At 43.9% G+C, this 18410-nt stretch overlaps 1 protein-coding gene across 1 annotated transcript in view; it reads right to left on the reverse strand.

Annotated features, from left to right (window-relative positions):
* Nucleotides 1-18410, reverse strand: part of LOC115109513 (low-density lipoprotein receptor class A domain-containing protein 3-like) — a 117380-nt gene that overhangs the window by 33079 nt on the left and 65891 nt on the right. Inside the window, exons 3-4 of the mRNA XM_029634470.2 lie at nt 6909-7034; nt 5079-5213 (exon numbers count right to left, since the gene is read on the reverse strand). Coding sequence (XP_029490330.1) covers nt 5079-5213; nt 6909-7034 — 261 coding nt within the window. The remainder of the gene's footprint in view (nt 1-5078; nt 5214-6908; nt 7035-18410) is intronic.

An 18410-nucleotide genomic window follows, 5' to 3' on the forward strand; every position in this document is an offset into this window, starting at 1 on the left:
GGAAGGCCCTGAAAATTGTCAAAGACCCCAGCCACCCCAGTCATAGACTGTTCTCTCTACTACCGCATGGCAAGCGGTACCGGAGTGCCAAGTCTAGGACAAAAAGGCTTCTCAACAGTTTTTACTCCCAAGACATAAGATTCCTGAACAGGTAACCAAATGGTTACCCAAACTATTTGCATTGTGTTCCCCCCCCATCCCCTCTTTTACACTGCTGCTACTCTCTGTTTATCATATATGCAGAGCCACTTTAACTATACATTCATGTACATACTACCTCAATTGGCCCGACCAACCAGTGCTCCCGCACATTGGCTAACCGGGCTATCTGCATTGTGTCCCACCACCCGCCAACCCCTCTTTTATGCTACTGCTACTCTCTGTTCATCATATATGCATAGTAACATTAACCATACCCACATGTGCATACTACCTCACTAAGCCTGACTAACCGGTGTCTGTATATAGCCTTGCTACTCTTATTTTCAAATGTCTTTTTACTGTTGTTTTACACACAAACACACACCATTTTTTTTTCTCTGCACTATTGGTTAGAGCCTGTAAGTAAGCATTTCACTGTAAGGTCTACACCTGTTGTATTCGGGGCACGTGACAAATACACTTGGATTTGAACTGGACTGTGTTTACAGCTGTGGTCTTGAGTAGATGTGTTTGTTTTGAGATCAAAGCAAGAGCTGCATGTAGCCACATGTGCAAATTTTGTTCATATCCTTTGCCAGTTAGTGAGTTATTAGCCCAGTTATATATAATTTGTAGTCAGCAATAGAGGAGTGATTGCTTCCCACAAGAGCACAAAACGTGTACATTTCTAGACTTCTTTGAAAAGCAAGTTAGGTAAAGAGCTTTTCTTTTGGTCTTAAAGGGGCAGTGTTGTATTTTGAGACAGCCAAGTAGCCAATAGGCAGAGGGTAGCATAATGTATCTGATTCTCTGTAATAATGGTATGGAAATAATAATACATTTTATTTAGTAAAGTGGTTTCTTGCATCAAACAACGCAACAACATTTTCAGTCACATCCTTGTCTGAAGGACAAGTGGATAAAGAGGTTAATGTCTAAAGTCTCATGGAATGTAGGCCTACATTGAACATCACACATTGGCTGCTACTAAAGGCTGAATAATAAAACAGCAATTTCCATGTTAAAATGTTATGGGATGCATTTTCTCCATTGTTTTTGATGGTAGGTCACTCTGGTAGGCCTACATTATGATCTCATAGTCACAGTAGAATACTTGGCCAATGTCTGAAACTAACTTAAAGTGGGCACAGCCTCAGTGTTCACAGTAAACGTGCACTGGAAGTTGCACAGAATTTTCACAACATTCAGGACTGGACATGATCAGCGTTGATTAGTCTATAAATTAAAATATGCCATATCAAATTATACCATGCCAGGTTGGAGAGGACATGCCCATTGTCCATTTGACACAACGCTAGCGCATTATAGGCCACAAAGCCAGAACAGCCTTGTCGAAAGATGTTAAATCATTAATCAATAGACAGACACATCAAACCTTTTTGAAAAGAAGAGAGATTTATACTAGCAAGCAATTAAAATGTGAATTGTATAAAAGTCCACAAATCAAACCATATTTGACTGAAGTACCATAGCCTATAGCACCTATCATCAGTTGGAAAGAGGAGGAGATCTAGAAAGTTGAATGGACAGTTGGCAAAACCATTGCTTATAATCCTTAGCAGACACTCCGGCTTATTAGGTCCAGTTTACCTCCATGAAAATGAAGCGAACAAAAAAGTATTGAACTCTTAAAATGAAGGTAGGTTTTATTTAAATGGTTTTGATGGTTATTTTATTTACATGATGGTCTTCATCCATAACCGTCAGTGACATGGTTATTCAATTACCGTCACAGCCGAATGTCAGCATCTTTCCCTGCTCCCTCTGGGTCTCTTCTTACATTTCATTGGCTGTCTGACAGTCCTCTATGGACCTGTAGGCCACTGATTACACTGATGGGGTCGGTGGCAGGGACAGTAATGTGACCAAATACATGTTGTGACAGTTGTATGGTTACTGAAGCAGCAACGGACATATTTATGACGAGAGGGTTTCAGTTCAGCATGACACTGGACTGCAGGCCTTGAATATATCATGGTGTATTGTGTGTGTGTGTGTGTGTGTGTGTGTGTGTGTGTGTGTGTGTGTGTGTGTGTGTGTACTCTACAGCATCTTTGCATTTGTGAAGTGTGTGTGTTGCATATGATAGTGTTTGTAGTTGCCACATATTTAGCATTGAAGGACTTCAGCTTAATGGTCACGAGGCCTCCAAACAATCAGGATGTACAGTGTGACTATCTGTGAGGGGGAGTGGTAAACATAGCAAGTCCCTATGGTTCGATCCCTTAAAGTAATGCTGCAGGATAACCTTGATGAGGAAAGTTGGTTATAAATAGGCTTTGTTGTGATGCGAAGGGATATGAATGTAAATGCCATGCAAATGTGTCCAACAAACATTGCATCTGTATTCAAATGTGCCTTAGATACTGAAATATGAGTAAGGTTTGGGACTGGGGACATGAAACAGAGCTTTGGTTGAAGGTGGATGCGAAAAAGAGCAATAAAGGAGAAGTTTTCCAGAGCCTTTGTCAGCTCTACTCTACATGAAGACACTAGCATAATCCACACTGCATTTCTGAATTCCTGCATGTTGTTTGGAATGTAAATATTTAATGATAAACTCTATTTCAAAATGGTTGTGTTAAATTTTTCGAAAAAGTGGAAATGTAGGTAACTTTAAATATGATCTATGTTTTCTACAGTCTACTGAAGAGGGAGGTGCTGATTATTCAAACACGCACGCACACACAGACAGACGGGTGTGCGCATACAGGGAGAGTGCCAAAACAAAAGCCTTTGATGCCGGCGATCAGACAAAGCATGCAATGTCTTCAGAAATCCACAAAGCCAGTTGAAAGCTTACACAACCATCAAATCCTCCTTTACCTTATTTCTCTTTGTTTTGTTTCTCTCTCCATCTATTTCTCAGAACTTCAGCAGGGATGGTCATCAGATGTGAGAATGAATCACTCCAACATCACCATATGCATAATACACTGTGTCATTAGTCTACTGAGACAATTCAATGGCTGTACTTTGAAAGAATGTCCTTTCTTAGCAGATTTGAAACAACGTTCACCCATTCTGTGAATTAATGTTATTACTTAGAAAATAAACTCTCCAACTTTCCAACTCAAAGAGAATACTTCATCCACAGTCTGTCATTAAGCAGCCCTCTGCATGTCTCTCACTATTTCATATTCACAAACTTTCTGATATTAAACTGCTGACGGTCAAGGAGTCATACTGATGTATTATTGCTTTAGTGTGTGTGTATGTTTGGTGCTTGGGTATGTAGAGTGTTTCTCTGGACCCCAGTATTCAAGTGTGGGGGGGGGGGGGGTCCTGTTCCTAACCCCCTCCAACACTGTGCACCCAAACACAGATTTGAGAGGAAAGGGAAATCTCTTTCTCTCAGACTACTGCCCACCTCTCTAAATGTCCCTCTCAGTCACTTCTATCTATTCAATTCCCCTCCTCTGGCTTCTATTTCACTATTCCTCTGTCTTTGATCTATATCAGCTCCACCATCGCTCATTCTCACTATCCCTCTCCTATCTACCTCTCTTCCAACCTTTCATGTATTTTATTCCTACCTTTTCTATTGCTCTCTATTTTTCTCGTCTTCTCTCTCTGTGCACTCCCTATATTACACCCCCTATCCTTCCTACTACATATCTCTCATATCCCTCTCTTAGCAGTTATTGGATCAGTGCATTTATAGATGCTTGTATATTGCAATATTACATTGTTTGCCACTTCCCCTCTTCCAAAACCAATTATGCAATAAATAAATAGATAAACAACATAGCGGCCATCCTTCGTGGCTGCCTAACAGTGCCAAATGACCTAAATCAGATTGTAGGAATGAAACAATAAAAATATAAATGCTGAGAGTAGGCTAGATTTAATTATCAGACACATTAGAGGCAGGTAACCCAAACAGCATTTGACTACAGGAGATGTCCGACCTAGCAGATACACAATCCAGGGAGGCGGCTAGGAGGACACCAGAGAGTAAGATAGGAGGAGAGGAGGTCAGGCTGAGGAGGAGAAGAAGAATGTAGTGGGGGTAAGGGAGCAGAGGAGGAAGAGGAGAAGGAGGGAAGGAAAATTACATGTGGGGGAGGAAGAAAGGAGTAGAGGCAGAGAAAAAGAAAAGGAGCGTGATGAGGTGAGGTGAAGGAGAAGAAGAGGGAGTGTGGGGGAAGAGGAGAGGTAGAGACGCAGAGAACAAAAAGAAGCAGTGAGTGTGGGGAGTATGACTGGAGGAGAATATATATATATAGAAGAAGTGGGGTGTGGGGGGGGGAAGAGGACAGTAGAAGAGGTGAAGGAGAAGAAGAGGTGTGTGTGGAGAGGAAGACAGGATTGTAGGCTGAGCTCAGGTGTCTTAAAGCAGATATTATTGCCTTATCTGTCACCTGCAGCAGCTCAGCTATTATTTTAGAGAGAGAGAGGAACTGCTAGGGGAGGGAACATAGATGGTGTGTGTGTGTATACCTTTGGGTGTGTGTGTTATGTAGATTAAATTCCTCCTTCTCCTCCTCAGCACAGAGGGAAAATAAACACGGTAAACCCTGAGCTTCTCTGCTGTAATCTGTTCTGAAGGCCACGGGGGTCTGGGAGATGTGTATGGAGGTACATGTCAACTGTCTCTGCAGGAACAACAAGCTAGAGTCTTGCTTCTGACTGCAAAAGTTGGCTTGGAGTGTAAGAGGAAGCCAAGTATTGAATCCTGGCGAACACTGTTAAGGATAATAATGGTGCCCTGTGACTGTGATCCCATTAGCTTGTAGCCGTGATAGTGTGTCGTTTGCGCATAGTTAGCATGCAGCTGCATACCTGCAGTGGTCAAGCAATGCTGCTATGTTTCAAGTAGTTGGCATGTAACTGTCGAATGGCTGTCTTTCTACGGTGGTCATTAGCATGTAGCCGTGTTTTAGCGTTTAGTTATGTAGCATATAACTCCTTACCTGCGGTGGTGAGGCAGTGTTCCTCGTCGCTGTTGTCCTGACAGTTGTCTTGTCCATTACACAGGAAGCTGCGGTCCACACAGCGCCCGTTACGACACTTGAAGCGGGCCTCCAAGCACACCAGCGGGTTACCTGCTGTGAGAGTACAACAACATGACTCAGAGGTTAGAGGTCAGGGGTTAGAGATTAGGTATGGGATAAACATACTGTAGGCATTGTTTTGATTTGTTTTTATAACCACTAGCTCCTTAACACTAGAAGTGCAGAGACCAAACTGCGCACAGCTCACCTGGCAGTTGCACTCGGAACAGAACCTACTGTTCTGCACCATCTGCAAGCGACATATTTATGGGAAGAGTTGCAAGAAAGAAAAAGCGACAAAGATGTGTCGACTCTTAGGACAAGGGATAACAGCTAAAAGAGATCGAACTGATGCCATTGCATGAAGACAGATGCTTTACTGTAAGCACGAGTGAGGCCCAAAATAATATGTCCAATAAATGACAATAATGGACTATTTTTGCTTTCGTGCTGATTTGACTATTTATCAAGCCCACTTTGAACTGATACTGATGTTTAGGATAATGATAATTTATTAATTTGACAGTGTGTCTTGCTGACCGTGCGTCTTAGTGGTTTGGGTATTTGCATTTGTTGTGTCGTTATAAAATGAAGTTGTTACCGTGTTCCAACGCACATACTTTTTTTTTTACATAGTTGTACAAAGGCAAAACCATGAATAAAATTGGTTTATCACTTGAAATTCTGTGCTTTTAGTGTTTTTTAATTTTTACACATAACCTACAGTAACAAACAAATAAAAATGCTATTATGTAAAAAAAATTAAAAATCCGTATTGTTACCTAAGACCTTCATAAACACAACCAAAGGATTATTTTCCCGATAGTATTACATTTATTTATTAGACTGTTAGAATGTTCACATCCCAAAAGACACGTCATTGGCTCAAAGTGAGGTCCCTCGAGGCCTTGCACTTTAAGGGTTAAACTAAAGAACAGAAGCTGTCCAAAAAAAAAAGAGAAACCTCAAACCTAAATCCAAAACATATACTGTAACACAGTCCAATTGAACAGAAACGTTGGGATTTTAGACTATCCAAAATGATCAAAAATTTGAAGAGGAGAGTAATGAAAAAATGTAACACATCACACGGAATCGAGAAATCAGAAAAGTTCTGATTCCTCTTTGCACTCTGTGCTGCTTGGCCTTTGTTCCAAGCCTGGGCAGAATTAGGCGGAATTATCTTGTGAGACGATTCCGACCCAATGGAGATGATGTGGTCGGCTCTGAGACCAGCACCACTCCCAGCCCAGAGCACACGGAGGGAGACCAGCACCACTCCCAGCCCAGAGCACACGGAGGGAGAACAGCACCACTCCCAGCCCAGAGCACACGGAGGGAGAACAGCTCCATTGAAATAGCTAGATTAGATGTGTAAGCCGCGTCGGCGTGGGGGCCTGCGGGCTATGCATAGTGTTTCTGACGATGGAGAGTGATTGGTTCGTTAAAAGCTGCTCGGTTGAGATGGAGAGAGACAGGAACAGAGACACCACTCCCACCAATCCCTCTCCCAATCCTCCAGTATAATATACTACAGCTGGCTCCCAAATGATCCCTATCTCTGTACTGTGTCTGCTAACAAGAGGACAAATCGCACTGACTATAGGTCCAGAAGACCAACCTGAGTGTGAATACAGTATGTGGCTAAATAGAGAGTGGTTTCCATAATAATTGTATATTAGGGTCACGATGAGGTTTGGTTTGTAAGGGTTATTATGGGATGGGAGGTGGTTGCCGTGGGATACTCACTGCAGTTCTCCTCGTCGCTCCCATCAGGACAGTCACTGAAGCCATTACAACGGAAGCGCCCGATGATACAGTGGATCCCGTTGGCACAGGCGAAAAACGTCGGAGCACACTTGGACTTTATCTTGGCTGTGGGGAGGAGAGAGGGAGAGAGAGAGGGGGGGAGAGAAGGGTCTGTTATTTAGGATGATGGCAGAAATATCTATGGATGGATGATGCTGCAGTTTTAAGTGTGTCATAATAGAGTTGAGCTGTGGGGATGAGAGAAGTAGAGAGCGAGAGAGAGATAGATAAGGAAGAAGAGAGAATGAGAAGGAAGGAAGGACAGCAGGAGAGAGATGGAGAGGAGAGGGAAAGGGGGGGAAGAAAGGAGAGAGATGAAGAGCAGGACAGGAAGAGAGCGGGAGAGAAGGAGTGAGAGAGAGGAGGAGAATGGTAGAGAGAGAGGGATGTGTTATATGGGACAATTCCAGACAACCACTGTATATTACAGGATGTTGATGGAGTGTCATTCATGGCCTTAAAGGATCCTCTTATTGGCAGTATGGCAATGGTGCACTTTGAATACAGAACTGTTGTTCTGTCATACTAAAGGTCAGTGAATTAATCAGTTCTACTTATCCTGCAGTACTTCTTTGCACTTTCTCTATTGGCCTACTGCCCTCAGCTTAAGAGCTACTGGTTGGAGACAGAATGGAAAGCAGTTAGGAAGGAGAGCAGGCAGGAAGCAGACAGAGACAAAAAGAGAACAGATAGTGGAGGGGACCCTTGGAATAGATCCAACACCAGTCAGTCTAACGGAGGGTAGATGGAGAGGGGGCCAGAGGACAGATCTCAGTGGACAGCCAGGAGATTGACGAGCCTCCACCCCCATCATTCGGCACCGTTTAACACCAGTAGCACCGAACCTCAGCTGCCTGCCTCAGATATATTGATCTCCCCTCTCTGGAGGAGGAAAACACTGTGCAGGAAGTTGCTACACCACAGACAGAGACTTGTGGGGAGAAGTCAGACCAGAAAGACCTTGGTTACTGCTTTTCAATCCATTGCAGATAGTGGCATTCTAGTGCCTTAATTGGCATTTTGTGAAGTGCATTGGATTTGCACATGGAGTCTGTCCCATAGTGTGACCCAAACCTGCCATCGCAAGATGAGTCCACCATCTGGGACATGCTACTGTGCAAATCAAAGAACCCCTGAGAGTGTTATCTAGATTAGAAATCCACTAACTGGAGAGAGAGAAAGCTGAAAACATGTTTTAGTCAATGGTTAATTCCCCCCTGGAAAATGTATGCAACACAAAAGCTCAGTAACTCAGGTGCTTAAAGTATAGATCAAACTTTCTGTCTAAGTAATCCACCTCATACAAGAGCTACCAAGTAGGTTGCATAGCTAGCAGCCAGTTGAGCAACCACTGCCAGTAACCAGTTAGCCACCAGTATGTGGGCACAGACACTGCATACATAACAGGCGGCTCTAGTAAAACCCAGCATTTGAAAGCGTGGGTACACAGTACACCTCTCAGCCAGCCAACACCCAAACATCTCCCTGTGTTTCCCCACTCTTAATAACAAAAGAGAATCGGCCTGTCCACAGCGATTTTTCATATGCTAGGGGCTCACATTTCTCCCCTTACAATCTATTGTGGTAGGCCGATTGATGAGCTCTTTCAAGCTGTGTCGATAATGTGTGGTAGAGGGAGGGGTATGCAGAGCACCCGCATATTCTCCTCTCCTGGCTGAAGAGTGGGTGTGTGTGTGTGCATACACTCTGGAAGCCTTTGTTTACTGCCACAGAGGTGGCCCTGAGCGCTTAAAGCCCATTTTGCATGGGTGGTATATCACATTCATTAAACAAACGCTGGGGAGAAAAAAAGACATGGCTCTGAGCTGAAGCACAACATAAAAGCAAGGATCTAAACAGGCTGTGTAGGTGTACATTAAAGCTAATTTGTCCGCAAACAATGAAGAAAACTCAAAGGTTGTTGTTTTTTTCTTCATATTTCCTCTCACTCCGTCTCACTTTGACGTAGAAAACAGTAAAAACAGGTTCCCGTCTATCACATATGTCTTGTTTGTATTTCTTTTGGCCTCCTAAGAAAGTGAGAATTCAAGCGGAGAATGATTTGTGGGTACGAAGCCATTTAAGACCATTGAGATGCACCCCTGTGGAGGTGGGTGGTAAACCGCATGCTATAGCATGGTATGAAACAACTTTTAATTGAGGAACCACTGTATCACATCCGGTTGGAGGTCGCCTCGTCCTTCACAGGTAGAACAGAGTGCAGCTCTCAGGACATAAAAAAGCCATTTTGGAGTAAAATAAGGGGAGTGAAGAGGGCAGAGACTTAACAAAATAAAACTCAGACCCTGTTATTACATTTTCCTTGTTTCTCTTTGTTTTTGTTGCCTGGAATTGTTCTCTCTCCACCTCTCTAAATTGAAGAACTTCCATGTTGTTGTTTTTTCCACTCAGAGCATTGCTCTTCAACCTCTCCCCCCTACCTCTTTCCCTCTCCAAACCCTCCTGTGACTCTCTCCCTCTTAGTTGAACTTCTTTCATTCCGGGCCAAGTTTTTTTCCTTTTTCTCTGAGCCTAAATAGAAGTTGTTTACAAAAACCAGCCCCAGTTTTTTTTCTGTGTTGAATGGCTTCCAAAGTTAGTGGCGGTGTTCAGCGCAGCAGGAAAAAATGAAACCGAATGGCCTGCAGTCAGGCCGATTCCTCTAGAAAAGTCTATCACCAGCAGTAAAACACAACCTGATCTCACTGACACACACACTAACACATGGACGGAAGCACAAACAAGCGCAGAGGCATGCCCACGCACGCACGCACACTTCAGGGGTGAGTGCTTTTCCTTTCAAATCTCTCCTAAACCTTATCCAAGAGAGCATTCTTAATATCAAATTTGTTTGCCATAAAACTTCCAAGCAGCAAAATGTTTTCATTGCTTTAATTAAATACTAAGGTTTTCCCTTTTCATGCCGCCAAACGAAGGCCATTGCTGCATAGTACACATACTGTTGAACCTTTGAGTAGCTGGAGATTCATCTGAGTCCCTTTATCATAGATGGACACAATGAAAAGCAGCGCATATTAAAACACATTATTGTTTCTTCAAATCCAATCAAACGTTATGTCACATGCTTCGTAAACTGTAAAATGTTGTAGACAAACAGTGAAATGCATACTTACAGGCCCTTCCCAACAATGCATATATATATATATATATATTTTAATAATAGAAAAATAATAAACATGAGGAATTAATACACAATGAGTTCCGAATCGTTGGCTATATACACAGAGTACCAGTACCAAGTCGATGTGCAGGGGTACTTGAGGTAGATAGGTCATTCTTAGGACCTTCCTCTGACACCGCCTGGTATAGAGGTCCTGGATGGCAGGGAGCTCAGCCCCAGGGATGTACTGGGCCGTACGCACTACCCTCTGTAGAGCCTTGCGGTCGGATGCCAAGCAGTTGCAATACCAAGCAGTGATCCAGCCAGTCAAGATGCTCTCAATGGTGCAACTGTATAACTTTTTAAGGATCTGAGGGCCAATGCCAAATCTTTTCAGCCTCCTGAGCGGATAGAGGTGTTATCGTGCCTTCTTCATGACTGTCTTGGTGGCTGTGGACCATAATAATTCCTTAATGATGTGGACACCAAAGCTCTTGACCCGCTCAACTTCAGCTACGTCAATGTGGATGGGGGCGTGCTCGGCCCTCCTTTTCCTGAAGTCCATGATCAGCTCCTTATTCTTGCTGTTGTTGAGGGAGAGGTTGTTGTCCTGGCACCACACTGCCAGGTCACTGACCTCCTCCCTATAGGCTGCGCATCGTCATCGGTGAGAGAGGACCAGGAGTTGAAAGGACATTATCTGACCTTGCCTGTGCGTTTGTGAGGGAAGGAAAATCGATGGGTGATGGAGTCTGGGTGAAAGAAAGGAGGGCAGCCAGAGACTGAGGCAGTCTGCTAGGAGGCTGGAAGATCAAACTAATCAATCTGGCCCCTTCAGAGTCCTGGCCCAGTCTGGCCCCTTCAGAGTCCTGGCCCAGTCTGGCCCCTTCAGAGTCCTGGCCCAGTCTGACCCCTTCAGAGTCCTGGCCCAGTCTGGCCCCTTCAGAGTCCTGGCCCAGTCTGGCCCCTTCAGAGTCCTGGCCCAGTCTGGCCCCTTCAGAGTCCTGGCCCAGTCTGGCCCCTTCAGAGTCTGGCCCAGTCTGGCCCAGTCTTCAGAGTCCTGGCCCAGTCTGGCCCCTTCAGAGTCCTGGCCCAGTCTGGCCCCTTCAGAGTCCTGGCCCAGTCTGGCCCCTTCAGAGTCCTGGCCCAGTCTGGCCCCTTCAGAGTCCTGGCCCAGTCTGGCCCCTTCAGAGTCCTGGCCCAGTCTGGCCCCTTCAGAGTCCTGGCCCAGTCTGGCCCCTTCAGAGTCCTGGCCCAGTCTGGCCCCTTCAGAGTCCTGGCCCAGTCTGGCCCCTTCAGAGTCCTGGCCCAGTCTGGCCCCTTCAGAGTCCTGGCCCAGTCTGGCCCCTTCAGAGTCCTGGCCCAGTCTGGCCCCTTCAGAGTCCTGGCCCAGTCTGGCCCCTTCAGAGTCCTGGCCCAGTCTGGCGCCGTACAATACAATAACCTTCTGAGGGAGAACAACCTACAGTCGGTTGGCCCTAAAGAGCAACCTTCAGCCTGGCTTTCTCTTGGCCCTGAAACTTTAATGGAACTTTATGATCACGCCCGGCCAACAGCATTCAAGCGATGTTACCGATGTGCAAAAGAGGAGCAGTGAGTGACTCCCATATGCTGTACGTATTTACAATGATTGAAAATAACAACATTTCAATGAGCCTACATCATAAACCATCAAGGCATTATGAGCTAATGTTTTCCTAGTAGGTGATGCCACAGGGCCAGCAACCTTCTGTCAAGACAAGTGTGTGCAATATCAATTATGAAAACATCATTTCGAATGCATCTGCATTTAGAAAGCTGCCTTTTTTAACGGATGGTAAGACAGAGCGATACAGACAGGCTACTTGGTGTAGAGAATGAGCGTTGTTTAGTGCAGCGATAGATCTCTCCAATAAAGACTCTGTTGCAATATTCATCAGAGGGGCTCATATCTTCTAATAGCCTTGTTTCAAGTCAGCGCATCCGACAATGTGTGCTCTACAACGGCACATTAGCATTTATTTTTCTTTTGTAGATTTCAGGGAAGCCGCTTTGCTGGAGCGCAACTGTCTGAGGGGCAGGGAGGGAGTTCAATCTGAAGTAGAAAGACAGAGAGAGGAGAACGAGAGGGGAGAGAGAGGAAGAAAGAAATAGAGCAAGGCCTTAATCAATATTTCATCCTGGTCTGTGGTATTAATTGCAGAAGCTCATTGATCAGTCATCCATTAAGCGTCTGGGCTGCACCAGACCTATTCTACATCCCTCTGCATCTACTCTGCACTCCTCTCCCCATCCTTCAACTGCTCTCTCTTCTTCTTCGCTCCTCTACTATCTTTTTCTAGCCCCTCCCCTTCCTCCTCTTCTACATTTGTCTTTCCTCCCTTTCCTTTTCCTTCTCTCAGTTCTGATGTATTTTTATTATCAATGTGTGTAATAATAAAAAGGTGTTCCTTTAATGTTGAAATAGATGGTCTCTTCTCCTCTGTGGTGTGTGAGGAGTGTGTCTGAGACAGAGCTGTAACAACAGATATTAAACCACACACACACACACTCCCTCTGTAAGCCCCACAATCCTCTCTGGCCTCTCCTCCATGACACAGACTTTCCATAAGCTCCACACTCCCACTGGCCCCGGGAGGACATGGAGGGACAAGGGAGAGATGGAGCGAAAGCGAGAGAGAGAAAGCGAGAGAAAAGAAACACATGTTGCATGCACGTTTCGCAGACACACACACACAAGCTCAGAGACATTGTGGTGGAGCTGGAAGGATCATGGCCAAACAGCCAGCTTTCTGGGATTTATTAATTTTCATCCCCTTACTTTTTCTGCCTATATTCCCATCTCCCCCTTTTTCTCTCTCTGTCCTTTGTCCATGCCATTACCACCTCTCTCTCTCTCCTTCTTTCACCATCTTCCCTCTCTCCCACCTCTCTTCCCCTCTCTCCCTCCTTCGATAAGGTTGGGGGTTAAACTCCACTAAGAAGGCATGGACCAGTAAGCCCCGTTAGCTCTCCTCTCCTCTGCTCTCCTCTCCATACATAGAACACATTTACATGTATGCATGTACAGTGGGGCAAACAATTATTTAGTCAGCCACCAATTGTGCAAGTTCTCCCACTTAAAAAGATGAGGCCTGTAATTTTCATCATAGGTACACTTCAACTATGACAGACAAAATGAGAAAAAAAATTCCAGAAAATCACATTGTAGGATTTTGAATGAATTTATTTGCAAATTATGGTGGAAAATAAGTATTTGGTCACCTACAAACAAGCAAGATTTCTGGATCTCACAGACCTGTAACTTCTTCTTTAAGAGGCTCCTCTGTCCTCCACTCGTTACCTGTATTAATGGCACCTGTTTGAACTTGTTATCAGTATAAAAGACACCTGTCCACAATCTCAAACAGTCACACTCCAAACTCCACTATGACCAAGACCAAAGAGCTGTCAAAGGACACCAGAAACAAAATTGTAGACCTGCACCAGGCTGGGAAGACTGAATCTGCAATAGGTAAGCAGCTTGGTTTGAAGAAATGAACTGTGGGAGCAATTATTAGGAAATGGAAGACATACAAGACCACTGATAATCTCCTCGATCTGGGGCTCCACGCAAGATCTCACCCTGTGGGGTCAAAATGATCACAAGAACGGTGAGCAAAAATCACAGAACCACACGGGGGGACCTAGTAAATGACCTGCAGAGAGCTGGTAACAAAGCCTACCATCAGTAACACACTACGCCGCCAGGGACTCAAATCCTGCAGTGGCAGACGTTTCCCCCTGCTTAAGCCAGTACATGTCCAGGCCCGTCTGAAGTTCGCTAGAGAGCATTTGGATGATCCAGAAGAAGATTGGGAGAATGCCATATGTTCAGATGAAACCAAAATATAACTTTTTGGTAAAAAAAAGTTTGGAGGACAAAGAATGCTGAGTTGCACCCAAAGAACACTATACCTACTGTAAAGCATGGGGGTGGAAACATCATGCTTTAGGGCTGTTTTTCTGCAAAGGGACCAGGACGACTGATCCGTGTAAAGGAAAGAATGAATGGGGCCATGTATCGTGAGATTTTGAGTGAAAACCTCCTTCCATCAGCAAGGGCATTGAAGATGAAACGTGGCTGGGTCTTTCAGCATGACAATGATCCCAAACACACCGCCCGGGCAATGAAGGAGTGGAAGCATTTCAAGGTCCTGGAGTGGCCTAGCCAGTCTCCAGATCTCAACCCCATAGAACATCTTTGGAGGGAGTTGAAAGTCCGTGTTGCCCAGCAACAGCCCCAAAACATCACTGCTCTAGTGGAGATCTGCATGGAGGAATGGGCCAAATTATCAGCAACAGTGTGTGAAAACCTTGTGAAGACTTACAGAAAACGTTTGACCTCTGTCATTGCCAACACAGGGTATATAACAAAGTATTGAGATTAAGTATTTGGTCAATAACAAAAGTTTTTTTCCACCATAATTTGCAAATAAATTCATAAAAAATCCTACAATGTGATTTTTTGGATTTTTTTTCTCATTTTGTCTGTCATAGTTGAAGTGTACCTATGATGAAAATTACAGGCCTCTCATCTTTTTAAGTGGGAGAACTTGCACAATTGGTGGCTGACTAAATACTTTTTTGCCCCACTGTATGTATGTATGTATGTATGTATGTATGTATGTATGTATGTATGTATGTATGTATGTGCAAACTACCAAACTACTGAGACACGCACACAATCTATTTTCCACCCTTAGGAGCTAGAAGCAGATCTGCCGGCGCCATCTGTAAACAATAAGCACACAAAACACTGCATTTCAGGAGTTCTGTATTAGACGTGTTCATTTGGGACACAGATGTAATGTGAAAAATGCTTCATTTGTAAAGGGGATTGACCTTGCATTGGCTTTGCAACACAGTAACCAAATAACTTAATGTAATAATGTATTACAAGAACATGGAGATATGAGGCTTTTTTTTCTCTGAGTGCTGTAGATGTTGAATGCTTTGTCAAAGCGAGCGGCAGTATTAACATGGCTCTGGCTGACCTCTTTGCTGGAGCGCAATTGTCTGAGGGGCAGGTTTGGGAGTTCAGTCTGAAGTAGAAAGAGAGAGAGCGAGCGAGAGAGGGGGAGAGGGAAAGAGAGAGAGAAGCACACAGTCCTATCAGGAAGAATGTATGCTGGCAGAGAGAAAGCAGAAAATGCAGGCCAGGTTTGTATGACTCCCTGGGCCAAACTTTTCAACTGGTTGTCATGGGGATAGGATGCAGGAAGGAAGATAGCAAAAGCTACTGGGGCATTGAGATAGCAGCATATTTCCTTGGATATGATCAAGGTGCGTGTGTGTGTAACCATGTGTGAAGAAAATAAGTGTGAACTATTATTGTGTATGAGGTGAGTGTACAAGTACATAGGTTTGCTTGTGAGTTTGTGTGCGTGTGTGTTTATATTTGTTAGTGCATGCGTGTGTGTGTGTGTGTGTGTGTCTATACATTGTCTGAGTTGCATATGCACATGGGTCTCAGTGTGTACAAACAAGTCATTTGCATGTCCAGATCAGCCAGTCAGCCAGCACTCTAGTCCGTTTCCCCTTGGCTACATCATTTCTATAAACAAATTCTCATTAATGAGTCATGGGGGATATCTGATTGAATATGACCTTTACTTTCAGCTCTGCATGAAAAACTCAATTTGTGTGAAGGCCGCCCACATCAGGGCTAACCACTGGCTAAATAGCGTTGTATTCTGGGGGGTTAAGAAACCAGAGTAATGATTCTCATCCATCAGACAGGCAGAGGCAGAGCAGGGAGCTAAAAGGACACTGGTACTGTACTGCAATGGACTGGTACAACCTTCTGGTGCAATACAGCTGCCATGGCATCACTCACATGGGTGCTACATGTTAGTAGTTGAGATGAGTCCTTAACTTCCTACCTTTAGTATGTAAAGCACTTTGAGCACCTGGGAAATAGGCTATTCCCAGACAAAGTAGGCATTCTTATTCAGGACACAGAGGTAGGGCAGCTAGCTAGCTAAAGGCTAATCAAATAACAGGGCAGTCCAGGCTTCAGCCAGACTGCAAATTGACTGTAAGAAGCTTTAACAGATAATATTTGACTAAGACAATAATTTTAACCCTGCTTACATTTGTATACGATCACATACAGTGAGTGTACAAAACATTAGAAACACCTTCTCTTTCAATGACAGACTGACCCACGTGAATCCAGGTGAAAGCTATGATCGCTTATTGATATCACTTGTCAAATCCACTTCAGTCAGTCTAGATGAAGGGGAGGAGAACGGTTGAAGAAGGATTTTTAAGCCTTGAGAAAATTGAGACATGGATTGTGCGTGTGTCATTCAGAAGGTGAATGGGCAAGCCAAAATATTTAAGTGCTTTTGAGCAGGGTATGGTAGTAGGTGCCAGGCGCATCAGTATGAGTGTGTCAAGAACTGCAACGCTACTAGTTTTTTTTACGCTCAACAGTTTCCCATGTGTATCAAGAATGGTTCACCACCCGAAGGACATCCAGCATTCCCTGTGGAATGCTTTCGACACCTGTGTATATCTCTCTATTAGTGTTGGGCGTTATCCAGATTTTCTAATCGTCATACCGTCCTTCTCTGTGATTTATGGTATTATCGACTTAGTACACAAAAAAGTGCCAAAAAAGCCCATCCGGTGTCTATTGCCAGAATGCTAACTAAATTAGCACAAGTAATAGCACATTTCCATGGACGCTGCTAGCTAAATATTCTAACGGGCGCAAAAGAAAATACACAAACTGCAAAGACAGGCAATCCAGCTCATAAAGTTATCCATTTACAGTACCAGTCAAAAGTTTTGGACACACCTACTTATTCCAGGCATTTTCTTTATTTTTACAATTTTTCTACATAGAATAATAGTGAAGGCATCAAAACTATGAAATGTGTAATCATGTAGTAAGCAATATTTGAGATTCTTGAAAGTAGCCACCTTTTGACTTGATGACAGCTTTGCACACTCTTGGCATTCTCTCAACCAGCTTCATGAGATCGCTGCCTGGAATGCATTTCAATTAACAGGTGTGCCTTGTTTAAAGTTCATTTGTGGGATTTCTTTCCTTCTTAATGCGTTTGAGCCATTCAGTTATATTGTGACAAGGTAGGGGTGGTATACAGAAGATTGCCCTATTTGGTAAAAGACCAAGTCCATATTGTGGCAAGAACAACTCAAATAAGCAAAGAGAAACGACAGTCCATCATTACTTTAAGACATGATGGTCAGTCAATGCGGAACATTTCAAGAACATTGAAAGTTTCTTCAACTGCAGTCGCAAAACTATCAAGCGCAATGATGAAACTGGCTCTCATGAGAACCGCCACAGAAAAGGAAGACCCAGAGTTACCTTTGCTGCAGATGATACGTTCATTAGAGTTACCAGCCTAATGGCAGCCCAAATAAATGCTTCACAGAGTTCAAATAACAGACACATCTAAAAATAAACTGTTCAGAGGAGACTGCGTGAATCAGGCCTTCATTGTCGAATTGCAACAAAGAAACCACTACTAAAGGACACAAATAATAAGAAGAGACTTGCTTTGGCCAAGAAACATGAACAATGGACGTTAGACTGGTGGAAATCTGTCCTTTGGTCTGATGAGTCCAATTTGATGTTTTTGGTTCCAACTGCAGTGCCTTTGTGAGATGCAGATTAGGTGAACAGATGATCTCTGCATGTGTGGTTCCCACCGTGAAGCATGGAGGAAGAGGTGTGATGGTTTGGGGGTGCTTTGCTGGTGACACTGTCAGTGATTTATTTAGAATTCAAGGCACACTTAACCAGCATGGCTACCACAGCATTCTGCAGCGATACGCCTTCCCATCTGGTTTGCGCTTAGTGGGACTATCATTTGTTTTTCAACAGGACAATAACATTTTCACTGTAGGCTCATTTACTTGTGTGGCTGCAAGCCAAATAGCGTTGCACTTCTGTTGTCATCTGATGAAAATTAAGCTATTTTCTGCCGAATGTGTTGCTTTAATGTATTTTCTGTGAAGGAAAACTTCTATTGAAGCACAAAAACACTCTAGACTTTCAATTTAAAACACGAGCCCTGTCAATACACAGCTGGACTCACCTGCTCCTGCCTTCTAAAATTGTGCCATTTACAAACAAGCACGTGACTGGCTCAACTGTTCTGGGGAACTACGGTAAGCTTCACAATGTAAAATAATGTGACAGGTGAAATGAAGAACGCGATCTGCTTTATCTCCTAACGTATTAAACAAGTAGACTGCAGGTGTTTGCATAAAAAGTAGCTACAAATATGAAAATAGAGTAAAAAACGTCAGCATTTGGTGAT

The sequence above is a fragment of the Oncorhynchus nerka genome, linkage group LG25 (assembly GCF_034236695.1).
Source record: "Oncorhynchus nerka isolate Pitt River linkage group LG25, Oner_Uvic_2.0, whole genome shotgun sequence".
Classification (NCBI taxonomy): Eukaryota; Metazoa; Chordata; class Actinopteri; order Salmoniformes; family Salmonidae; genus Oncorhynchus; species Oncorhynchus nerka.